This window comes from Tursiops truncatus, chromosome 5, assembly GCF_011762595.2.
Source record: "Tursiops truncatus isolate mTurTru1 chromosome 5, mTurTru1.mat.Y, whole genome shotgun sequence".
In the NCBI taxonomy this organism is placed as follows: Eukaryota; Metazoa; Chordata; class Mammalia; order Artiodactyla; family Delphinidae; genus Tursiops; species Tursiops truncatus.
In genome coordinates, this window is record NC_047038.1 from 13,084,114 (window position 1) to 13,110,897 (window position 26,784).

At 34.8% G+C, this 26,784-nt stretch overlaps 1 protein-coding gene and 1 long non-coding RNA gene across 7 annotated transcripts in view; one reads left to right on the forward strand and one right to left on the reverse strand.

Annotated features, from left to right (window-relative positions):
- SCLT1 (sodium channel and clathrin linker 1) overlaps positions 1-26,784 on the forward strand; it is a 282,762-nt gene that overhangs the window by 86,380 nt on the left and 169,598 nt on the right. For all 6 annotated transcript variants that reach the window (XM_073804837.1, XM_073804838.1, XM_019927932.3 and 3 more), the window contains 4 exons: positions 9,828-9,963; positions 14,849-14,971; positions 16,763-16,828; positions 20,875-20,945. In XM_073804837.1, the coding sequence (XP_073660938.1) occupies positions 9,828-9,963; positions 14,849-14,971; positions 16,763-16,828; positions 20,875-20,945 (396 nt within the window). The remainder of the gene's footprint in view (positions 1-9,827; positions 9,964-14,848; positions 14,972-16,762; positions 16,829-20,874; positions 20,946-26,784) is intronic.
- LOC141278742 (uncharacterized) overlaps positions 1-26,784 on the reverse strand; it is a 100,783-nt gene that overhangs the window by 21,098 nt on the left and 52,901 nt on the right. The window lies entirely within an intron of this gene.

Genomic DNA, 26,784 nt, shown 5'->3' on the forward strand with positions numbered 1-26,784 from the left:
AGAATATCTCTGTGATATCTGGCTCATATCTGGTGTAAAAAGAACTGGTAATGGGAAGATTGAAGACAGCATGGTTAAAAAATCATAAAAAAATAGTATACAATAGAAACAGATCCACGGTTTGGTCTTTAAAATAACTATGCACTATGTTCAATGAAATAAGACACAATTTTGAGAATTTCTATAAGAGAACTAAAAACTCTTAAAGAACCAAATAGAAATTCTAGAACTGAAAATTGCAGTAATAATGGAAATGAGACATAACTGAGGAGAGAATTAATGGAATGCAACCCAAGTCAGAAGAAAATATTCAGAATGAAGGTCAGAGAGAGAAGGGGATAGAAAATGCAGAACAAAATAAATAAATAAATAAAAACTAAGAGACATATGGGAAATAGTGAAAACAGCTAAAAGTCATATAGCTTGAGTCCCAGAAAGAGACGACAGAGAGACATCAATCCACAGATTAAGAACACACCATGCATTGTAAGCAGGAAAATACAAAAGTACTGTACCTAGGTACATTATTATAAAATCAAAGAAAACCAAAGAAAAAGAAAAAACTTAACAGCAGAAAGAGCTTGTCTTATTATCTAGCCGCAATAAGAGATTAACTGACTTCTCAACAGAGATACTGGAAATCAGGAGACAGTGGAATATTTTTAACGTACTTAAAGAAAAACTGTCAATGTACAATTCTTTACCCAGTGAAATATCCATCAGAAGAAAGGTCAGATGAAAAGAAATTGAGAGCATTATCATTAGCAAAATTAAAGAAAATCCTAAAAAGATATTCTACAAAAAGAAAATAATCCCAGATGAAAGCTTAGAATTACAGGAAATGCTGCCCATGGGAGAACGTCTAATGAACATCAGCTATTCTAAAACAATAATAATGTCTCTAAAATATCTGTAGAGAATTAAATATAAGACAGCAATATCATAAATTTAGGGAAAGGGCATTTGGAGTTAAAATATTCTCAGGTTCTAGCATTACCCAAAAGAAATATAATACTAATTTATTTTAGTTTGATAACTCAGTGATGCATGTTTTAATCTTTAAAAGTAAAGCCAGCTGCCAACCAAGATAATGTAACTGCCAACCATGTAACTGCCAACCAAGATAATATAACTGCCAACCAAGATAATAGAGTAGAAAAATGAAGTAATTAAAAAAAAAGCCAAAAGAAAGCATGAAAGGAGAGAAAAATCGTAATGGACAGGGCAAATAGAAAGTAAATACTAAGATAGTAGATATAAACTCAAATACATTAGTAATTACATTAAACTTCAATGTACTAAATGCTGCAATTGAAAGACAGTGATTTATCAGAGGAGATTAAAAAAGAAACCAGTTATAGTGTGTATTTCTTATCAGACAGATTTTTAAAATATAAGAATATTGAATGATTGCAAATAAGAGGATGGAAAATAGATAAACCATGCAGTGCTAACCAAAAGAAAGCTGGTAATATCAGACATAGTAGACTTTAATGCAAGAAGAGAATATTATAAATAGGGATATTTCATAATGATAAAAGATATAACAGTTTTAAATTTGCAAGTACCCAGAGACTTGCTTGGTTGCACAGTGGTTAAGAATCCACTTGCCAATGCAGGGGACGTGGGTTCAAGCCCTGGTCTGGGAAGATCCCACATGCTGCGGAGCAACTAAGCCTGTGCACTACAACTGCTGAGCCTGCGTGCCACAACTACTGAAGCCCACACGCCTAGAGCCCATGCTCTGCAACAGGAGAAGCCGCCGCAATGAGAAGCCTGTGCACCACAACAAAGAGTAGCCCCCGCTTGCCGCAACTAGAGAAAGCCTGCACACAGCAATGAAGACCCAATGCAGCCAAAAATAAATAAACAATTAAATAAATAAATTTATTTATTTAAAAAAAATTTGCAAGTACCCAGTAACAAAGCCTCAGAATAGAAAATTTCAAGTTTTTTGTTTTTCTAGGTTATAAAAATTCAGTGATAGCATTGAATGGCAAAACAGACAAATCCACTAGATAGCAGGATATATAAACGTATTGCTCCTCAGTAATTGAAATAAAAACTCAAAAAATAATATTTGAACCATGCAATTAACAAACCTACTTAACAGACAAATACCTAACACCTTCAAAATACATATTCTTTTTAAGTACATGTAAAACATTTCCAAAATTGACAAATCCAGAAAGTAGCTCTCGGAACTTCCCTGGTGGTCCAGTGGGTAAGACTCTGCACTCCCAATGCAGGGGACCCTGGTTCAATCCCTGGTCGGGGAACTAGATCCCACATGCGTGCCGCAACTAAGAGTTGGCGTGCTGCAACTAAGAAGTCTGCGTGCTGCAACCAAGAAGTCTACATGCTGCAGTCTTCCACGACGAAGATCCTGTGTGCCGTAACTAAGACCTGGCGCAGCCAAAATAAATAAATAAATAAATATTTAAAGGAAAAAAAGAAAACAACTCTCAGATTTTTTAAGTACTCAGATTCTGTTCCTTAATAACAGTGAAAATTGTATTAGAAATCAGTGTGTGTTTTTTTATAAATTTATTTATTTATTTTTGGCTGTATTGGGTCTTCGTTTCTGTGCGTGGGTTTTCTCTAGTTGCGGCGAGCAGGGGCCACTCTTCATCGCTGTGCGCGGGCCTCTCACTGTCACGGCCTCTCCCGTTGCGGAGCGCAGGCTCCAGATGTGCAGGCTCAGTAGTTGTGGCTCACGGGCCCAGTTGCTCCGTGGCATGTGGGATCTTCCCAGACCAGGGCTCGAACCCGTGTCCCCTGCATTGGCAGGCGGATTCCCAACCACTGCACCACCAGGGAAGCCCCTAGAAATCAGTTTTTAAAAAAAAAAAAAAAAAGAAAGAAAAGAAAAAAAGAATCAAAATTCCCAGCTGTTTCTAATTAAGCAATATGCTTTTAAATATTACTCATAGGTCAAGGAATTAACCATGAAAGCTGGAGAATATTTTCAACTGATAGATAGTGAAAATACAGCATAAAAACTGTGGGTTGCAGTTAAGGCCATTTTTAGAGGGAAATCCATACTCTTAAGTGCATATATTAGAAAAGAAGTCTGAAAATCAATGGACTCTAAGAATTTGCTGAACAGGTTAGGAAAAGAACAGCAAACTAAACCCAAAATTATGAAACATTTGGAGAATTAGGGTACATCAGGCAAGAGACAGAAGGATTGCAAATTGCAAAATTAAACACCGCTACCCCAAATACTTCAGATACTAAAACAAAAATAAACTACTGATGCATATAGGTGGTCCTTGCTTTGCATGACAGTGCAGGACTATAAAAATGACCTTGCAAGGTATGTCCAAGGTGATGGAGTACAAAGACCCTGAACTCACCTCCTCCTCTAGGCACACCAAAATTACAACTATTTACAGAGCAGCTATCAATGAGAATAACTTGAAGACTAGCAGAAAAGATTTTTCACAGCTTAAGATATAAGGAAAGAACCAAAACAAGATGGGTAGGAGGGGCCAGAGACATAATGTAGTCAAGACCTGCATTTTCATGTAGGTGACCCACAAATGGGAGGATAATCACAATCACAGAAGTTCTCCCTAAGGAGCGAGGGGTCCAAGCCCCACATCCGGCTCCCAAGCTGAGGGTCCTGCACTAAAAAGACAGGCCCTCAAAACGTGCGGCTTTGAAAGCCAGCAGGACTTGCATATGGGAGAGCCAGAGGACTGTAGGAAGCAGAAACTCCACTGTTAAAGCACACACACAAAATCTCACATGCTCTGAGTCCCAGAACTGAGACAGCAATTTGAAGGAGGCTGATAAGACCCACTTGCTGATCTCGTAGAGTCTCCTGGAGAGGCGGGGCAACTGGGACTCTTCCTGATGACATTGGCAACAGCCATTTTGGGGAGTTCATTCTACCATGAGGACACTGGTGCTGGCAAGTGCCATTTTGGAGTCCTCCTTCTAGCCTACTAGCACTGGGGGCCTGCCTGCCCAACAGCAGATAAGCTCCAGTTCCAGGACCTCCCAGGTGAGCAGCCAGCCTTGCAGGGACCTGGCTTCACCCACCAGTGGACCAGAACCAACCCCAGGCCTCCCCAACAGCCACACCCAGGTACCCTGGGGCTCAACTCTACCCACCATCAGGTCAGAACCAGCCTTGGAACACCCCTGGCCTTGCCACCAGCCACAACAGGACCTAGCGCTGCCCATCAGCTAGCCAGGACCAGCCCCAGAATCTCCAGAGTTCCAGAGCCAGCTTCATTAGGATGTGGCCCCACCCACCAGTAGGCTGACACCAGCACTGGACCCCTGGGTCCCACAGCCAGCACCCAGGGAACCAGATCTGTATACCACTGGGCTGAGACCCACCTCCCTGCCAGGTCATGCGACCAGCTGTACCAGAACCCAGTACTGCCCACTAGTGGGCCAGCATCTACCCAAGGACCTCCCAGCCTGTGCATCCAACCATGCTGAAATCTGGCCTGCCCACCAGCAGGCCAGCAGCCACCATGCAAGGCAGGGCATAGCAGCCAACCAGCCTAGGGATGAGCCTTGTCTACCAGTGTGCTGAGAGTAGTCAGCCTCATCACACAGAAGGGCCCACACAGCCCACATATGGGGTCAAGTGCTGCTGGGCCCCATAGGATGTCTCTTACTTAAGACTACTTCTCCAACATCTGGAAACATAACTGACCTACTTAATACTTAGAAATAAACATGGAAAATTAGGCAGAACGAGGAGGGAAGGAATATTTTCCAAATGAAGACAAAACCCCAGAAGAACTAAGCCAAGTGGAGATAAGCAATCTACCTGATAAAGAGTTCAAAAGAATGATAATAAAGATGCTCAGTGCAGCTCAGTGCTTTGTGTCCACCTAGAGGGGTGAGATAGGGAGGGTGGGAGGGAGATGCAAGAGGGAGGAGATATGGGGATATATGTATTTGTATAGCTGATTCACTTCATTATACAGCAGAAACTAAGACACCATTGTAAAGCAATCAAACTCCAATAAAGATGTTTTTTTTTAAAAAAAAGAAAATTCACTCTGGCAGAAGCTAAAATTTGATACAATTACATTTAATACAGATAAATCACAATTAATAAAGTCTGTGTTGTTAAAAAAAACATGTAAGTACATATTCACCTTATATTCAGGATATTTGCTTTCTCTTATAAATATCTGTCAGTTTTATTTTCTAATCATCTTTCCTTTCTCCACTGATCTGATGTTATCTTTATTATAAACTAAATACATACATTTGAGTTTGTAAAATAATCACAAAATGAGAAATACAGACACTTGAAAATGTTTAGAGAAAACTGTGTAACTCTGTGCTGATAAATGTGAAACTATAAGTGAAATAAACAATTTTCTATGAAATAAAAAGGTGCTCAGTGAACTCAGAAGAATGAATGAACACAGTGAGCAGTTAGAAGTTTCTAACAAATAGTTTAAAAATATAAAGAAGTAAACAGAGCTGAAGAAGATAATAACTGAAATAAAAAATACACTAGAAGGAATTAACAGTAGAATATATGATACAGAGGAACAGATGGGTGAACTGGATGACAGAGTAGAAGAAATCACCCAAACTGAACAAAAAAAGAAAAAAAGAGTTTTTTTAAAAAGAGGACAGTTTAAGAGACCTCTGGGACAACATCAAGCATAATAACATTCAAAATATAGGAGTCTCAGAAGGAGGAAATAGAAAAGGGCAGAGGAGTTATTTGGAGAAATAATAGCTGAAAACTTTCCTGACCATGGAAAGGAAGTAGACATGCAGTTCCAGGCAGCACAGAGAGTTCCAAAGAAAATGAATCCAAAGAAGTCCACACCAAGACACATTGTAATTAAAATGGCAAAAATTAAAGATAAAGAAAGAATCTTAAAAGAAGCAAGGTAAAAGCAACTAGTAGCATACAGGGGAACTCCCATAAGGCTATCAATTGACTTTTCAGCAGCAACTTTGTGAGCAGAAGGGATTGGCACAATTGATTCAAATTGATGAACATACCAACCAAGAATACTCTACTCAGCAAGGCTATCATTCCAATTTGAAAGAGAGATAAAGAGTTTTACAGACAAGCAAAAGCTACAGAATTCAGCACCACTAACCAGCTTTACAAGAGATATTAAAGGGACTTTTCTAAGTGGAAAGGACTACAACTAGAAATAGGAAAACTGTGCAAAGAAAAATCTGATTCGTAAAGACAAACATACAGTAAAATAGATCATCCACTTATAAAGCTAGTAGGAAGGTTAAAAGACAAAAGTAGTAAAAACATCTATTTCCACAACAAGTATTTAAGGGATACACCCCACAAAAAGATATAAAATGTATCAAAAACATTAAACATGGCAGGGGATTTTAAAAATGCAGGGTTGTCAGAATGGTTTGATCTTAAGGGATCATCAACTTAAAATCATATATGAATGAATTTAAAATATATATTATTTATTATATATATATCTTTATAAATATAGTTATATATGAACCTCATTGTAACCACAAACCAAAAATCTGTAATAGATATGCAAAAAAGAAAAAGGAATCTAAACACCAAATTATAAACTCTAGCACTAAAGATAGTCATCCATTAGATCACAAGGATACAGAGCAAAAAAAAAGGAAGAAGAAAGAACCACGGAAAGAACCAGAAAACAATGAACAAAATGACAGTAAGTACATACATACCAATAATTATTTTAAATGTATTGGACTAAATGCTCCAATCAAAAGACTTAGAGTGACTGAATGGATACAGAAAGAAGAACTATATATATGCTTCCTAGAAGAAACTCATTTTAGATCTAAAGACACAGAGATAGAAGGTGAGAGTATGGAAAGAAGTTTTCCATGCAAATGGAAACAAAAAGAAAGCTGGGGTAGCAATTCTTACATCAGACAAAATAGAGTTTAAAACAAAAACTGTTACAAGAGACAGAGAAGGACATTACATAATGATAATGGGATCAATCCAACAATATATAATAATTGTAAATATTTATGTCCCAACTTAGGAGCACCTAAATATGTAAATCAAATATAAGTAGCCATAAAGGGAGAAATTGTGTTGAGTTACACAATAATAATATGGGACTTTAACACCCAACTTACATCAATGGAAGATCATGCATCCAGACAGAAAATCAATAAGGAAACACTAGCCTTACATCAGATAGACTTTATTTATATGTACATCTATGTATATATATGTATGTATAAAACATTCCATCCCAAAAGCAACAGAATAAACATTCAACTACATATAGAACATTTTCCAGGATAGAGCACATACTAGGCCACAAAATAAGTCTCAGTAAATTTAAGAATATTGAAATTATATTAAACATCTTTTACAATCACAATGCTATGAGACTAGAAATAAACTACAATGAAAAAACTACCAAAAAAAAAAAAAAAAACAATGGAGGCTAAGCAGTATGCTACTAAACAACCATTGGGTCACTGAAGAAATCAAACAAGAAGTCAAAAAATACCTGGAGTCAAATTAAAATAGAAATAGAATGGTGGAAAAGCTTTGGGAAGCAGGAAAAGCTGTTCTCAGAGGGAAGTTTCTAGCAATATAGGCCTACCTAAGGAAGTAAGAAAAATCTCAAATAAGCAATCTAACCTTACACCTAGAGGAACTAGAAAAAGAACTAATAAAACCCCCAAAGTTAGTAGAAGAAAAGGATCAGAGCAGAAATAAATGTAATAGAGACTTTAAAAAAATAGAGAAAATCAGTGAAACTAAGCTCTGGTTCCTTGAAAAAATAAACAAAATTGATAAACCTTTAGCCAGAGTCATTAAGAAAAAGAAAGGACCCAAATAGAATCAGAAATGAAAGAGAAGTTACAGATTCATATTTCTGTACTGACAATACAGAAATATGAAAGATCATAAGACATTACTGTGAACAGTTATACACCAATAAAATGGAGAACCAAGAAGAAACAGATAAATACCTAGAGATGTACAATCTAGGTACAAGACAAGGATGCCCACTCTTACCACTTTTATTCAACATAGTATTGGAAGACCTAGCCACAGCTATCAGACAAGAAAAAGAAATAAAAGGTATCCAAATCAGAAGGGAAGAGGTAAAATGTCTACTATACATAGAAAATCCTAAAGATGCCACCAGAAAACTACTAGAGCTCATTAATGAATTCAATAAAGTTTTAGGGTACAAAGTTAACATACAGGAATCTGTTGCATTTCTATACACTAACAATGAAGTATCAGAAAGATAAATTAAGGAAACAACCTCAATTTACCTTCACATCAAAGAGAATAAAATAGCTAGGAATAAACCTACCTAAAGAGGCACAAGACCTGTGTGCCAAAAACTATAAGACATTGATGAAAGCCATCCAAGCACTAAATTCCAAAAGTTAAAGTTTGGAGAGATGAAAATTCCACTGAGACTGAGAAAGATAGAAATACTGTACAGAATAGTTTAAAAAAAAAATTCCAGAAGAGAATAAGCAATAGGTGACATTTACATTTTACAGATTGGGAAACTGAGGCCAAAAGAGGTTAAGGAACTTGTCCAAAGTCACATAGCTAATGAAATGAATTACTGGTTTCAAATTCAGGCAGTTTGGGTATAGGCAATATGCCTGTAACTATTAAGGGTTCTTTTTTTTTGTTTAGTTTTTGTGTTTTTTTAATTGAAGTATAGTTGCTGTACATTATTATATAAGTTACAGATGTACAATATAGTGTTTCACAATATTTAAAAGTTATACTCCATTTATAGTTATAAAATATTGCCTATATTCCCTGTGTTGTACAACATATCTTCTTAGCTTATTTTATATCTAATAATTTGTACTTCTTAATCCAGTATCCCTATACTGCCTTTCCCCTCTCCCCTTGCCCCACTGGTACCTGAGGTTATTGTCTTGTGACTTATTTGATGAACTTCGTTTTCAATAAATATGTTTTAAGATTTAAGATTGCGTTTTTCTAGTTTCAATGGAGATTGTAGTATTAATAGATAATTCTGTTTAAATTATTTTAGAGAGATGGATGCAATTCCTTTGGGAAATTTTTACTTTGAGGTGTGTTTATTATAAATAATGTTTTCTGGTTATAATTATATAAATTCAGGTTTCTAAGTTTTTCTGATATTAAAAAACATTTTTCCTTCTAGGAGTACATCATTTTGACATAAACACCTAATCAGTCTTTTAAGTTGAACCTTTCTATGCCTTTTTTTTTTTTTTTGGTGTAATTTCAAAGCATGAAATACTTGTAATTTACTTTAATGTAAGGTTCAAGTTGAATTTAAGGCTTTCAGAGTTATGGTCAAGCTTATGTAAGAAAGTGCTGGCAAGTAAATCCTCTAGTCTTGATTTCATAACCATCAAGAATTTTATTCTATGCTTTATAAACTGGAATGAGTGAGAAATCAGATGAGTTTTGTGAAACACAATGAAGAAATTAACAATAATCTACAAGATTTAAAATTCCCTTTCTATTTAAGTAACTAGATGAAATTATCATATTTAAAATTTTTTATGAATGACTTGTCAATTAATAAGGTATAATTTCAGAATTTTACCTCTTTAAAAAATTAAAATCTTCCTAGGACAAACTGAATTATGTATGTTTGAATTAATTATGACAAATTTAATTCATTCACAATTGTGATATATTTTTTCTTATAGCACATTATTTAATGGTTTTAAAACACTTCTAAATTTAGAGGTTGACTTAAAAATGATTTTTGTGTAAATAGTGATTTTTTGACCCAAATGTTTATTTAGTTGACCTGAAACAGTAATTACTATTACCAAAATTAGATTATTGTTAACTGTTTGTTCCAAAGGTTGCACAGTGAATTAAAAGATGCTGTTGAAAAGCAATTGGAAGCCATTCCCTTTGGCACAGAGATGGGAAATGAGATATGTACAGATGATGAAACAGTCAGGAATCTTCAAGAACAACTACAACTGGCCAATCAAGTGAGTGATATATGTATTGAATTATGTCCTAAATAAACAGAGTTTCTAAAAAATCTATAGTCAATCATTATTTATGAATGATAATAACAGAATATTGAAATTGTTAGCATAATGATTTTCTACAGTTTGCAAAATAGTTAACAGGTAACAAAGCTTATAATATGTGCCCTCCCTGTATGTTATAAATGTAGTTGCCATGTATATATTTTAACTGAATCATAATTCTTTTGGCATGATTTTTTAAGTGTTATAAAATATTTTAATGCCAAAGAAAATTTTTAAAGAAAAGAATCAATTATCCACTTGCCTAAATTTACATTTTTCATTTTCCTGTGTTTTGTTTTGATACTGTTTTCTTCAATTTTCAAAGATTATAGAATTATATTTTTCTAAAGTTATGCTTCTTTTAGAATTATACTTTTTCTCCTTTTTTCCTCCTTCATGGTAATTGAAATATTTGAGAAGCTATATTGTATATATCCTGTTTTCAGCACCACAATTTTTTTTGGTTATATGTAAGGGAATTTTATTTTAATTTACAATTTTGCATCCTAGGTATCTCATATCTTTTATGGATTTTAATCCCATTCTTCTACCTTCCTGTGTGCCTCAGTTTCTTCATTTTATAAATGGGGATTAGAAATACTTTATTACAATTTTGATTTTATACTTATCTATGAAAAGTCATTTTTTTATTCCTTGTAAATTTGGTTTTGGAATTCTTTGCTTTTGAAAGTGATATTTTAAGTTAATCGGATAGGTTGAATCTACCTTGATAAGGAGCATTATGTAGCACTGAACTCTTTTTAATGTGTAAAGGGAAGGAATTTGAAAAATAATAGAGGCAAAAATAATGAGAAAAGCATGTTCTTTACTCTGTTCTAGACTAGTATTTCAGAAAGGATTTATTAATGTTGACATATAAATAAATGAAAATTACTGTAAACTTATAAATGCTTTCTAACAAGGTATTAAATATGTCCTTTGAAAGCTGTGGCAGAATGTGCATTTCTTATTACTCTTTAAAAATATTGTGACAGACCATATGTAAAAGTACACCTTCAATATAGACAATGATTATTTGTCAGTCATACCTCAATAAATCCAAAATTTGTTTAATTTATAAAAAGAAAAAAGAGTGCAAAACTAGATAGGATTCATTTTTTGTTTTCTTTTCTTTTTTTGAAACTACAAATCTTATGTCTTAAAAGCATCTCCCTGTAGTACTTTTGTTGCTATAATTTCTTTTTGTTGTTGTTGCTATAATTTGTATTGCTAAATTTTGTTCTTTGTTTTTTTAAACCACACTTGTTCTCTCTTTTCTCACCTCTTTCTCCTCCTATCTTCTCCTGTCTTTGCCTTTCTCCATCTTCATCTTACTTGGTACATATTATTTTTCTGAAGATGGGGTCCTACCTTTTTGCTACATTTTGGATCATTACTTCACAGAAGCTTTGGTGAGGTACAAGTTTGACCAGTCAAAAATGAAAAAGGAGATTTGTTAAAAACAAATTTTGCCACAATATCTGCAATATATTTTGTATATTAAGTATGGAATTTTAACTGAGTGAGAGTTTTGGCAATTTTATAAAGTATGAATAATAGAAAAATGTTAATAAATCCATAAAATAGTAATGTCAGATGTTAATTCTGCTTATTACTTATTCATACATGTTTATTAAATTTATTATTAAGTTCTAGTAAAACATATACAATTGTTTTGGTATCCATCACTAGATTGAAAGCCCTTTGTGTCATACGTGAAGATTAGGTGACTCCAAACTGAATAAATTTAAAACTCAATAAAATACAATTTATAGTAGAAAATTGAGAGAAAGAGGGAGAATTCTTTATTATATTATGCTTTATTAAAGTAATAAGTCTAGAGAATTTAACAGAAGATTCAAATACCTTCATCCATTCCACAGATATTTATTCGGTGTCTATTATATATGAGGCACTGTGCTTAGTATTTATCATATACAGTGCAGAATGTTGGCTCCTACTTTTGTGAAACACACAAGCTTTTGGAAGAAAAGTTTGGCCAAACTTCTTGAGTTTGGTCCCCATTCTACTTTGTAGCTCTATGATCTTGGGAAACTTCTTTGTGCTTCACCTTCTTCATTTATAAATGGAGATTATAATAATTCTTATTTTGTGGAGTTCTTATGGTAATTAAAATTTTGAATCCCCATTAAGCACATAGGGTAATGCCTAGCACATGTGTGAGTTCATAAATCTACCTATTATTTTTATCATCTTTATCATTATTATTACTAAACAGCATGATAAAGCAGAATTAAAATTAGGTGCAAAAGGTTCTGTGTATCTCAAGTATAGTTGCTTTGGGAGCCAGTAGCACTAGTACAATATCAAGTACCTAACTAAATATTTTTAGTTTGGAGTATTTTGTTCTCCTATAATAGTGTGATTTGTAAAAATCTTTCTGGAGGGCAGTTTGGCAGTAAGAGCCCTAGAAATGTTCATATCCTTTAACCAATTAATTAGATGGTGACATCACATAGATTCTAGGAATCTGTCCTAAGAAACAGTATATAAAAATATATGAATAAATATATTCATTATAGTAGTGTTTTGATAGTGAAAAATTGGAAGTAGTTTAAAAACCTAAAAATGTGGAATCACTTACATTGTGTTTTTTCCAAATGATGCGTTATACATTAGTACAGTGGTTCTCAAATTTTGGTGTGTATCGTAATCACCCGAGGGCTTACTGAAATAAAGATTGTCACCCCCTCCCCCAGGTTTTTGATTCAAGAAGTCTAGGATATGGCTCAGTAATTTACATTTCTCACAGGTTCTAAGGTATTGATGCTAGTCCTTTGAGAACCACTGGCTTAGGAGAATCTGGGCTTTCTTTGTAGTCCAGATGACTCTTACCATCAGGCACATTTGGGAAACTGCAGTCTTTTGAGTTATGAGGCATTTTTATGACTATTCTATTGAAAAGAAAGCAGTCTTAAGGAAATAAAATGAATTGTACAGGGTCATTCAGCCAGAATTAGAAATCCAACCCAAATTCTGGCTCCAGATTCTGCTTTTGTCTACATATTTTTAAACTACATACATTTTAGGCAAAACTAATCAATAATTTTAAAAGTCAGGATAAAGGTTATTTTGGGAGGATTGTAGTATCTGTAAGAAAGGGGCAACTGGCTTCTAGCTGCTGGTAATCATGTTCTCTTTCTTGAACTGGGTGCGGGTTACATGGGTGCACTCACTGTACAAATTTATGATTTGTGTGTTTCTGAATGCATGTTATGCCTCAGAAATAGTTTCCTTAAAGCTTATAAGTGTATATTTATTTGAAATGTATACTCATTTTATTCCAAAAATGCATATCTTTTCACTACACCTTCTTACCTACTTACTAAAACTGAGAGAATTAGCTCTGACCTGGGATTTAAAAGCTTGGGCTTTAGGGACAAAGAGATGAAGGTTTCTTCTTAATTCTGTCAACAGCTTGCTGAGGTAACTATACTTCAATTTTTAAAAAGTAAATGCAAAAAAGAAAAAAAGAGAATAATGCTTTTTATATGCTAGCTTAAAGTTTCTCAACCATTTTGGTTTCAGGACCCCACTTCAGTATGCTTAAAAATTATTGAGGACTCCAAAGAGGTTTTTTTTGTGTGGGGTATTTATCATATTACTAATTAAAACTAAGACATTTTTAGAAACAAATGGGAGCATAAGAGTGCATTTTAGTAGCCATCAGAGCAATGACAACATCACACAGTACATCATATAAACTTTGGAAAACTGTACTGTACACTCATGAGAGGATGATAGTGAAAAAGGTAAATAATGTCTTCATATTATTATGAACAAAATTTTTTCTTCAAGGATCCCCATATCACTTTTGAGAATTACTATATTGAAAGAATAGTTAATGACCTGAAAAAATTCTCATTATAAAATTCCAGGTGAAAAATAGACAATACAAACAGCACACTATGTGTTTCCCAGTTTTTTTAAAGAAAAAAAATACAGAATTCTCCCCCCCAAATCACATTTATAAACAAGACTACATCCAACATTCATAAAGATGTTTATATCCAGATGTTAGCAGTATTTATTATCAGGTGCTAAAAAATATTAGGTAATTTTATTTTCTTCTCTATTTTTCTGTACTTTCCTAATTTTCTATGATAAACATTTATTACTTTAGCAGTCAGAAAAAAACCTCTTGTACTTTACCAGGGACAGTTTTCATCAGTAATTTCTATGGCTTACACTTTCTGAAACAAGAAAGTGATTGAAGGGTTTTAATTTTAGCTATTAAATCTGAATAAAAAGAAAATTTCAAAGTAAGGAATTTTCATCTTTAGGTTTATTCTCTAAATAATTTTTTAAATTAATTAATTTATTTATTTATTTTTGTCTGCGTTGGGTCTTCATTGCTGCACACGGGCTTTCTCTAGTTGCAGCGAGCGGGGCTACTCATCGTTGTGGTGCGTGGGCTTCTCATTGCAGTGGCCTCTCCCATTGCAGAGCACGGGCTCCAGGTGCATGGGCTTCAGTAGTTTTGGCTTGTGGGCTCTAGAGCGCAGGCTCAGTAGTTGTGGCGCATGGGCTTAGTTGCTCCGTGGCATGTGGGAACTTCCCGGACCAGGTCTCAAACCTGCGTCACCTGCATTGGCAGGCAGATTCTTAACCACTGTGCCACCAGGGAAGTCCCTCTAAATAATTTTATTTACAACTTTATATCATCAAAAATATTTCAACTATACGATCTTAGACAAGTTCTATTTTTATTTTGTGACTTTATATACAAGAACTCATTCTGTAAAACAATATGATTTATTTGTACTATGCAGTAGCGTGCTGATAATTTAATGAGTTCTGAAATGTTCTTCTTTTATAGGAAAAAACTCAGGCTGTAGAACTCTGGCAGACTGTTTCTCAGGAGCTGGACAGACTACAGAAACTTTACCAGGAACATATGACTGAGGCCCAGATTCATGTAGTTGAAAGTCAAAAACAAAAGGTAATCTTGGATTTCATGGTTTTCTTGTATATCAGTAAGAAGTTGCATTCTGGAGAAACTCAGTTTTGGAGAAGAATGCCTAAGTCTCTACCGCGTTATTTATGTTGGCAGTAAATTGATCTTCAGTGGTTAGAAATCTTTTGAACACATAAGATAATCAAAACTGTGCCTAGTGTGCATAGGGTTTTATAATGTGATTAGCAATGATAGCTGTATTTAGTGCTAATAAGCAGCTCTAAGATTATTATGTGTAAATGGATCTCCAAAACTTTTATATTCTTGATTTTTTTACCTGGTTAAAAAAGACAAAGACTAATCATTAGACCATGGACAGTGAAGAAGCCTGCTCAAATGTGATGACAACACTTGTGAAATGAAAATGTTAACAACCTTAAATGTGACCTTTTACTAAAATGTGAAATTTGTCTAACATAAATTAAGCAGAATAGGATTTTACAATAGGAAGGCTCTTAATGGTTATTAAGGACTTCTTTCTATCCAAAGCAAGAATCATTTTATATTCTTTTAAAGTGAACATATAGCTTTTGCTTTATACCTCTGTTGACAAGAACGTACTATCTCACAAGACCATCCATTCCATTGGAAAATCTACCTCCCTTATCTTTCCATTGATTCTTTTTCTGCTAGGTACATTGAAATCTATGGAGAAATTCCAATTCTGATTCCTTTCCTGTGGGTTTTTGAGAAGGCAGCTGTCTAAATATACTGGTTATCATGCCTCTCTTCAACTCTCATTTATAGACTTTTCAAATTCCAGTTTATGACTGTTCCTATTATTATCACTGTAACTAGGAATTTCTACCTAAAGAAGTCATAATAATACTTAATGATGCTTTGCAGCTTACAAAATGATTTTTCTGTACATGCCCTGTTTTGAAAATAATTCACATGTAGTCTGTGCCGTAACCCTTACCTCTGAGATCTGGAAACCGTTTCTAATATAAGTTTGTTCTTTTAAGGCTGTTTCTTCATTAGGTTAATCAACTAAGCCATTGGGTTTAGGGAATTTTTTTCCGCTTGAATAAGATCATTCTTATGCTATAGCTTTGCAATTAGGGTTTTTTTCTTTCCTTTTTTTTCTTTGGCTGTACCTCTCAGCAAGTGGGGTCTTAGTTCCCTGACCAGGGATTGAACCCATGTCCCCTGTATTGGAAGGCGGATTCTTAACCCCTGGACCACCAGGGAAGTCCCTGCAGTTAGGGTTTTTTGTGTTTGTTTGTTTGTTTGTTTGTTTTTGTATACAACTTAACAAATAATACTCTGTCCTTATTTCCCTAGTTATCCATCAATCTTGAAATCTGTCATCTGACATATGATGTTTAATCCGATCATAACAGATAATCAAAAAATTTAAAACTTGTGGGGCATTCAAGCCATGAGAATTTTAAAGAAGGAGGAAAGGCACAATAACTCCTGTGCTGTGGTTTGTACTGTAGGTTTTGAATAGGTTTGAATATTGTTTGTCAATATTGGGTAAGGTGTCTCTAGCATATCTATCTACTAATGGATTGATTTCTAGAAATAATGATTTCACATAAAACATAAATAGCTACATTAGTTTCCACATTGCCACCTTATTTAATTTTGTAATCATTAAAAAATTTTTATCTTTTTATTTCTTCAACTGTTAATTCACACAGTACTTGTGAGAAGAAATACAATTGATGTCATCTAGATTTAGGCATAATGATTTTAGCCTTGATTTTAGTTTAATTTTAAGTATGGGTTGCAAACAAAATGCTATTTATGTATTCCCTCTTCCTACTACAGGATCAGCTGACCAATTTTCAACAACTGACCAAGCAACTTCATGTAACTAATGAGACCACAGAAATGGTAAGTGAAAATATCCATTTAATGCACTTGTTATATAAACTAGAAATTGTCACTATAAGTAATAATGTTTATTTTTGCTAAGGCAAATCAACAAGAAAAAAATACTTGAAATTAAAATAGGTAAGCAGTATTCTTTTCTTTTTATCTGTCTTTTTCTTTCACATTCAACAGCATGACATGAGGGTTCACGCTGGTTTCCAGAGATTTAAAGCTAACATCTATCTGAAATATATCCTAATCTGAAAATACTCTTAAGAGTCCTTGGTAAGATTTCCTGAGAGTAATTTCGACTGTGAGCTCCTCAAGAGTAGGACTCATGCTTTGTTCTTAGTATTTCATCTAGAACATAGTTAGGTATACACTAAGAATGGTGGAACTTTTAGACAAATGGTAACCCAAATCCTTAAAAAAAATAGAACACTAAGAATCATTTGTTAGTTGATTGACCACCACTCACCTAAATTGCTACACCTAAATTTCCGTTTAATTTTCTCCCAAAAGAAATAAAATTAACCTTCCCAGATCTGCTCTTTATCTTTCTCCCCACCTCTCACTTTTATTTTCTTATTCTCTTCCTTTCCTTCTTGGAATTTTATTTCACCTCATTGTTGAATAATAGGATTATGACATCCCAGGTAATTTCCTCTCTTTCCTTTCTTCATTTTGCTTAGTTTCCCTGCTAATTCAGAATTAGCAGGGTAGTACCTAATAAAAATGTCTTTGTTTAAGAGTGGAGTTGTGCCATCAAAGGTAAGTTTATCCAATTTTATCGTACTTAAAAAAACTTTCTCCTTTAACATGTAAAAAATTATTAAATAAATTTCTCCCTATTTTACTTATGTTAACATTTGGAATTTCTAATCACTTATAATTTTTGATAATATACTTCTTAGAGTTTTAAAATAGTATTAAAGTACTCCAAAATAAAATGATGACTGACTTCCATAATTAAGAAATCCTGGGCTTCCCTGGTGGCACAGTGGTTGAGAGTCCGCCTGCCGATGCAGGGGACGCAGGTTCGTGCCCCGGTCCGGGAAGATCCCACATGCCGCGGAGCGGCTAGACCCGTGAGCCATGGCCGCTGAGCCTGCGCGTCCGGAGCCTGCGCTCCGCAACGGGAGAGGCCACACAGTGAGAGGCCCACGTACCGCAAAAAAAAAAAAGAAATCCCGTTTCTACATGACATTAATAGTTTAACCTACCATAACATTTGTTTATTCTTTTTTTCAGTATTTCCTAGAATTGTGCAGATTACATAATCCTTTGGTATTTTGTACCACAGGGCCCATATTTTATTATATACAACCCCAAATCATTCTGATATAAGTCATAGAAAAACATTTGAATATTTACAGGACATACTTTAAAAATTTCTAAGGCATTCATAGTTTTAGGCCAAAACTAAGAATAATAAGCTATGGATACAATAAAAGTGATAAGAAAGTGACAAGTTGGATTAAGCATTGTGTTATAAAGAGCAAAGAAAAGACTACCCTGGTTGTTAAAATAGAGGAAATTGGCTAAGAGAAATTTTTAAGACTTGAGTTTTTCTTAATGTATCAATCGTTAAGGTATTAAACATGACTCTACTAAGTGTAAAGGAGGTTTAAGTGATAGTAAAGGTTTTGTAAAGTCTCAAAGAGCATTCAGAGCATGGTCATAGGAGCAAGTTTGAGTCAAAATCAAATAATTTCCATTAAAAAGTTTTCTGATTACATGAATAAACTCATGAAATGAATAGGCTCCTATAGATTTACAATAAATTGATGAGTATATAACAAATAAATAAAATCTTTTATAACCAATGTACTTTAGTGACATGCAGAAGGTAAAATGCCCTGACCCGAATGGTACCTAAAAATACAACTTTATATTTATTTATCTTTATTGTAGATGCAATAAGAGTTTACATTTCCTAGAAATTCTCTTTACTGAAATCATATTTTTCTTGAGACTTACTCATCTCTATAAAGTAACTCAAAAATATTTGTTAATTGCATACTAAGTTCCTTCTACTGCTATAGTTTCTCTAGTTGCAAAAGAAATGTGTATCTATCCACAAAGCCCCTGTCTAGTTGGAAAAACAGAAATGACATATGAAATAATCGGTGAATAAGGCGCTAAGATAGATGATTGAAAGGGATTCTCTGAACCTTTATGAATCTCCAGATTCTATAGTATAGGTATAGTATATAATTTTTTTGTGATCGTAAATACAGAGCATCATAAAGCCATATTCAGATGCAGTTGTTGAGCTCTTACTAGGCTTGCTAGCAAGTTATGTGTGTTTGTTCCCAACACCAGCTTCTTAAAATTCACGATTCTAATTTATACTTCTGCTAATTACTCTACATAATCTACCTTTAAGGTGCTCCCAAATAATAAAAATCACAAGCATTAATTATGCCAGTTCCAAGACTATATATAGTAAAACATGAATGGTACATTATAAACATTATAAAAGGGAATCAATTTGGTCTGAAGTCGTTGAGATAGCTTTACAGGAGAATTTGAAATGATATTAAAGATCATCCTTTCCCTCAAGTGATATAGGCATCCTTCTATTAAATGCTTTACAGTTTAGATGATCCTCTAGCCTCTGCTTTGAATATCTCCTGTAAGAGATCTTGTCATTTCCCCAAAGAGCCTGTTCCTTTGAACTCTGATTATTAGAAAGCTAAAATCTCTCTTACCAGGCTTCCTCCCACTGACATATGGTTTTATCTTTGGGAGTAACATAGAACAAGCTCAATTCTTTTTTAAGTCAACCCTTCAATTATTTGCATATAATCATATGTCTGTTGTAACTCATGCCCAGTGTTACAGTTTTTTGTTTTAACTTTTCTGGTGTGGTGTAATTTACCTACCTTTCATTATTGTATCCCTCTTTCTCTGCATGCCATAATTGGTCTCTTAAATTGTGGTCTGTGAATTGAATACTAAATTCTGTTCTGGAGTAGTTTACTTCCCGAGATAAAGATAAAGATGCAGTCCTCAGACTCTCTTTCATGTCTCAGTTAAGGCATTCATTCATTCACTCATTCATTCCTCAAAGGTATAAGTGCTTAGAATGTACTGAATCAAGTGCTAGATGCTGGGAGTTCTGGGTGCAGCTGGTCTTCGAAAACAGGCACATGTTGTAGCCAGGAATATACGTAGACTTTAAACATAGTACTTAAGTACGGTGCAATGTGCATTGTAAAAGTATATGTAAAGTTTTATCAAAATGCAGAAAGGAAGCAATCAGTTTTGCCTTAGAGTGACCACACAGGTTATGCAGGGATGAATGCTGGCTGAATGAGGACATCCCAAGTAGAGGGAAATAGAAAAGTGTATTAAAAATATGAAGTTGGGGTAAAACCAGCACTTAGAGAAGATAATCAATTCCCTTAGAAAATTTTATTCTACAGTTGGAAGACTGCTTCATAACTTACTTTAGCATTAGCAGACCCGGAGGAAAGGGTTCCAGAGCATGTCATTTATTTGGGAGATAATACCATGAAAAACCAGTAGGGGAGTGGAGAAACAAGACTAGGAAGGGAAGAGAAGGTAGCCAATAACGGGTTTTTAACAGTCAAGCAAATTAACACTGTGGGTAACTGAAACTTAATCCCACTGCTGAACTGTGGAAGCCAGTAAAGAAACAGCCTCAGTTATTCCACCACAGGGCATGGGAGTTGGGGATTTTTACCCACCAATTCCATTCGGTCATTGTTTTGGGGCTCTTACAGAACAGGCTGGGGGCATGAATTCTACACCACCTATATAGCCTTCTGCATAGTTTGGTGAGCAAAGGAGGCTCAGAAGGTCAGAAAAAGCCAGAGGATACAGAAATGCAAATGCAGGTAGTTTGAAGTGAAGCAGGTGTCCACTGAAGTAGTGAAGGCACAGAAAGATGGCCAGGGTTATATTTTATCATTAAAAAATCTAATTATTATCATGACTTCATTTCATTTATTTCTACTCATATACCCTGTAGTTAGTCTTTAAAGATACAGTTTTAAATGTTCTGATACTGAATGTTTCTATTTTTTTTCTTTTCGCAGACTAATCAACACTTTTTGAAAACAGTAACTGAACAAAATGTGGAAATCGAGCAACTCCGAAAACAACTTAGGTATTTTCAAAAGTGATTTTTGTTATTTTATTAATAATTACTTTTCTTCAGGGGAAGCACTGGTGTCATAATTTTTCCTGTGAGTGTTTTTATTTTTTCCTCCCTTTTAAGCTGCTGTCAGTAGCTTCTTGTGTGCATGATCTTTTGGGACAAGAAGAAACTGAAATCAAGACTATCAGTCAGGCAACAACTGTAATACATATATGTGAAGGGTTGTTCCATGATGGCAAAACTAGTGCTTATGGAAGAAAGTCAGTCCTCTTCCTGGGACTTCTGGGAACCAAGCCAGCCCCTCCATCAGCCCCCAGGGCCTTGCCTTCTGAACACCCCAGGGCCCATTGGCCTCTGGACACTGTCTTCCCACCAGAGCCCCGCCCACCTCCGGGGGCTGTCTGTAATGGCCCGCAGATCCCCAATTCCCGGATCCCCTCTTCCCCACCGCCAGGCAGGGGCAGAATAAATGTTTATACGGATTTTAGAGCTCAAAAAAAAAAAAGAGAGAGAGAGAAAATCAGTCCTCTTAAAAAATTTTTCTACACATATCTTTCTTTGTATTCTCCCATAAGCAGACCCTAAGAGTTTGAAAGCACGTAGTTTATTTAGAGGTAATACCAGTAGAGGTAATACCAGGAGAGGAGTGGGGAAGTGAGATAGGGAAGGGGAGGAGAAGGCAGCCAATAAGGGGTTTTTAAAAACCAGGCAACTTAATACCGTATGTCTATATTATGGTCCAGTGGTTTAAAAATCATTGCGTCAATAGACTTCACGGGAAAAACTCTAAATGACAAAAAAAACATTTTTTCACATTTCATTCCCCTTAGTCATAATACTTAAAATTCAGAAGCTTAGTCATATAAGGTTTTTTGCTGTGATTCTGTCATGTAGAAATATCTTTAAATTGTAATGTAAATTTATATTTTACAAAACTTGTAAGTTACTGTTTGTTAAATGAACCTTGCTATTTATTTTTCCCACCATCATGTATTTTGCCCTGCAAATGCATTATATTGGTTTTGTTTTGAAGGAAAACTTATTTCACTAAATTATTTTTTATTTTACAAAATTTTATATACCAGTTTTCATATTTTTCTCTTATTACCTTCATGAACTTTTAAATTTAATTTAATAAATTTACCTTCTTTTCCCCTAGCCATTTTTACTTGTTGGCTCTTATTTAGTTCTTCTTATTTCTTTCAAAGTTATTGATTTTGCAATTTAAAATACTAATGATTTATATAATTGCAAGATCTTCTTCCTCTTTTTTTCAAAATAGAAGTGGCTTTTTAAATTATAATAGTAATAGTAATACTTTAGATAGTATGAAAATATATCAAATTGCAGTACAATTCTGACAGTAAGTTATTACAGACTCCACAGGTTAAGAGCACAATCCCCAATGTGACTACACTCACTCAGATGCCAGCCACAAGTTCAGGGGTCCCCAGGCCACTCATACCTCTGACCAATTGAATACAAATGTGGGTGTTCTCACTAACCCCCAGGCTCAATAGTTCTTGAAAATGGCTCAGAAAACTCAGGAAAGCACCATACTTGTGATTAAAATTTTATTATAAAGGACATAAATCAAAACCAGCCAAAAGAAGAGACTTAACTGGGTGAGATCTAGGAAGGTCCCAAAAGCAGAGCTTCTGTGTCCTCTGCCCATGGAATCAGGGTGTGTCAACATCCTGGCACAGCAGTGTGTTCGCTAACCAGGAATCTCACCTAAGCCTCAGTGTCCTGAGTTTTTATTGGAGTTTCATTATGTGCATTTGACTTATATTCAATGTAAATAAATTTATATTATAATTAAATAGTATTTATAATGGCTGCATCATAGAGCAAAACTTTATATGAATAAGCTGAATTTTAAGTATTATGACTGATCGAATGAATAATTGATCACTTGATTGAACTTAGTCTCCAGACCTTCTTCCCTCCCTGAGAGTCAGGAGGTTGGGCCTATATCACGTGGCTCAAAGCTCCAACCCTCTAATTACATGGGGCCTACCGTGAGTCATTTCATTAGCATAAACTTAGGGGTAGTCCCAAGTGCCTACCATGAATAACAAAGATACTGCTATTACTTGGGAAATTCCAAGGGTTTATATTCTCCATCCTAGAAACTTAGACAAAGACCAGACAAATTCTTTATTATACAACTCTTTTTAAGTGGAAAATAAAAATCTCATAATTCCATTCTTTAGAGTTAACTATTATTAACTTTTTAAATGTATAACTTAGGTTTGTGTATTTAAGTATTTTAGTTTAAAAAAGGGGGGATGATATACACACTGTCTAATAGCCTAATTGTTTTTTCTTATAGATTATATGAATATCATATCAATATTATCAACCATAACATTATATAGTATACTATTACATGGATGTGCTATATTTATTAGTTAAATTCTTATTCACTTTCCACTGTGAAAAAGGCTACTTCTTCGTTGAACATTACAATTAGAGCAGTTTTAGAACAGTAAATACATAATAGTTAGCCGTAAGTTAGTCTTGGATGTTATTATTGTTTATTGTTATTATTAAATAAAATTTTAGTACTACTAAAGAAATTAAAGTGAATCTTATCTAATTAAGACATTTAAAAGAAAGGCCAACTTGGTTGAATGTTTTGTTATACATTTTTTTAAACTTCCTTTTAAAATTGTTCTATGATAAAAACACTAGACCCTAAAGCATAAACTGACAGAAATATAAGGCGTGGCAGAACAAGTCCATAATCATAGTAAGGATTTTAAATCTTTAAGTGACTGATAGATATAGAAGATATGATTTATGTGATTAACAACTTGATCTAACAGACATCTCTGAAACATTGAATCCATTTATTTAATAAATATCTAGCAAGCATCTACTATTGCCAGGCTCTACACCTGGGGTATATCAATGTATAATACAGTTGAAGACTTCTGTCCTTTTGGAACTTACATCCAGCAGGAGCAAGCAGACAATAAACACAGTATCTCAGTAGGTTAGGAGACAATTAGTGCTAGAGAAGAACAAAACAAAACAAAAGATCAGGATGAGAGATCTGGAGTGCTAGGGACAGTGGTGAAGTTGCAGTTTATTTTTAGTAGAGTATTCAAAGTAAGCCTCCCTAAGAGGTTGAGATTTGAACAAAGACTTGAAGGATGTGAACAAATAATCCATGCAATACAGGGAAAGTGTCTAGAGTAAAGAACTTGCCATTGCAGAGGTGGAAATGTGCTTGGGGAACAGCGAGGAAGCTAGATGCCTCTTATCTATTTCTGAGTAACAAACCATTGCAAAACTTGGTGACTCAAAACAATAACTTATTTAGATTATGATTTGGGAGAGAAGAGAACAGGCTTTCTGGTCTGGGCCTGCAGGGCTGATATCTACTGAACTTGTCTATTTGTCTCTAGCCAGCTGGTCGGTCTGCTAGCAGCATGGTCTGGTAGTTGGCAGCAGATGATAAACCTGTCTGGCAATTGGCAGTCTCTTCACCAGGTCAACAAGGCACATCTTACTTCTTCACTTGGCCATTCCCCAGAATAGCAAGAGAGCAAATCCCAACGTACAAATACTTTCCAAGTCTCTCTTGGATCATATTGGGTTGACCAAAAAGTGCCTTTGGTTTTTAAATAAGAATAAAAGACACATTTTTCATTTTCACCAAAACTTTATTGAACAACGTATTCACCCTTTTGTTCCACTACCTTCTGCCGTTTTTCAGGCAGCTTCATAATTCCATCTTCCTAAAACTTTTTATCTTTTTGAGCAAAGAACTATTCCAGATGTCTTTTACAGTCCTCCAGGGAATTGAAGTTCATTCCATTAAGAGAATTTTGTAAAGACTGAAATAAATGGAAATCTGAAGATGCAATGTCTGGCGAATATGGCAGATGAATCAGAACTTCCCAGCCAAGCCGTAACTGTTTTTTGCCTGGTCATCAAAGAAACATGCGGTCTTGCATTATCTTGATGGAAGATTATACATTTTCTGTTGACTAATTCTGGACGCTTTTCATCGAGTAATGCTTTCAGTTGGTCTAACTGGGAGCAGTACTTACTGGAATTAATCGTTTGGTTTTCCGGAAGGAGCTCATAATATAGGACTCCCTTCCAATCCTACCATATACACAACATCACCTTCTTTGGATGAAGACCAGCCTTTGGTGTGGTTGATGGTGGTTCATTTCACTTGCCCCATGATCTCTTCCATTCCACATTATTGTGCAGTATCCACTTTTTATCACCCGTCACAATTTGTTTTTAAAAATGGAACGTTTTCATTACTTTTAAGTAGAGAATTGCATGTGGAAATATGGTCAAGGTTTTTTTCACTTATGTGGAACCCAAACATCAAAGCAATTCACATAACCAAGCTGGCGCAAATGATTTTCAACGCTTGATTTGGATATTTTGAGTATTTTGGCTATCTCCCGCATGGTATAACCTTGATTGTTCTCACTTAATGTCTCGATTTGATCGCTATCAACTTCAACTGGTCTACCTGACGGTGGAGGATCGCCCAGCAAGAAATCTCCAGCACGAAACTTCGCAAACCACGTTTGACATGTTCAATCAGTCACAGCACCTTCTCCATACACTGCACAAATCTTTTTTGTGTTCCGTTTTTACCTTTTCTGAAGTAAATAAAGCATAATATGCCAAAAATGTTGCTTTTTTCCTTCCGTCTTCAATATTAAAACGGCTACACAAAAATTCACCAATCTTGATGTATTTTTTTAAATGCACACTGATACGACAGCTGTCACAATCTAATAAAATTGTTTCAAATGAAGTTAAAGACAACTAAGTGTTACTAGAGCCATCTTATGGAAAAAACTGAACGAACCTTTTAGCCAACCCAATTTTTGGTAATTTCTCATGGCAAAGCAAGTCACATGGTCAACCCAAATTCAAAGGATAGGGAAAAAGATACCCCTTTTGATGGGAAGATTTTCAACATCATGTTGCAAAGATGTGAATAAGAGAGGGAAGAATTTTGGACCACTTTTACAGTTTCTCACGCTAGTATATCTGGAACACAGTAAAGTAGGAAGAGGGTAGTAGGAGATAAGGTCAGAAATGTTACAGACGGTAGGAAAAACAAGGTGATATGGGGCCTTGTAGGCCATTGTGAGGACTTTGATTTTTTACTATGGATGAAATAGAAATAGGTTTTAACAGAAGATTGACATGATCCGATTTATATTTTAATGGGATTGATCACTCTGACTGCTGTATTAAAAATAGACTTGTAGAGAGGCAAAACATGGAAGCAGGGAGACTCGTTCCAGCTGGATATCAGTTAAATACCCAAAGTAGTTTATAAGTGTACATGTTCTGAAAAATGTTAGAAATAATAACCTTAGTAACTAAAGAGAAAAAAAAGGTTTAACTAGGTGTTGAGTTATAGTAAACATTATTATTAAAAATCAATGGTGAGAAGATGGATCAGTGCTTTCACCTGTTCCTCCTGCTAAGAACAACTAAAACCCCAGGACATAAATACAAAACAAACATAGGAAGACCGAAAGGTGGAGAGAAGAAAGCAGATTGGCTAGGTGCCTCAGTATCCAAGGAATGACACTGTGGTCAGTTCCCTTGACTTTTTGATTTGAGTTTGTTTTTGCTTTTTTGCCCCATATATCCCAGAGTTGGAACAGAAGAAGCCAGCAATCTGACAATACCAACAAGGCACAGACCAAAAAAGAAAAGTGCCAACAGAGACTTTCTCCTTCTAGCCAAAGGACCAGGAAAGGAGAAGCCAAGCATGACAAAAAACTTTGAACAATCTCTGTACTCTAGCCAGGTACCAAAGGAAAAAAACTATGTACCCACCTGTACC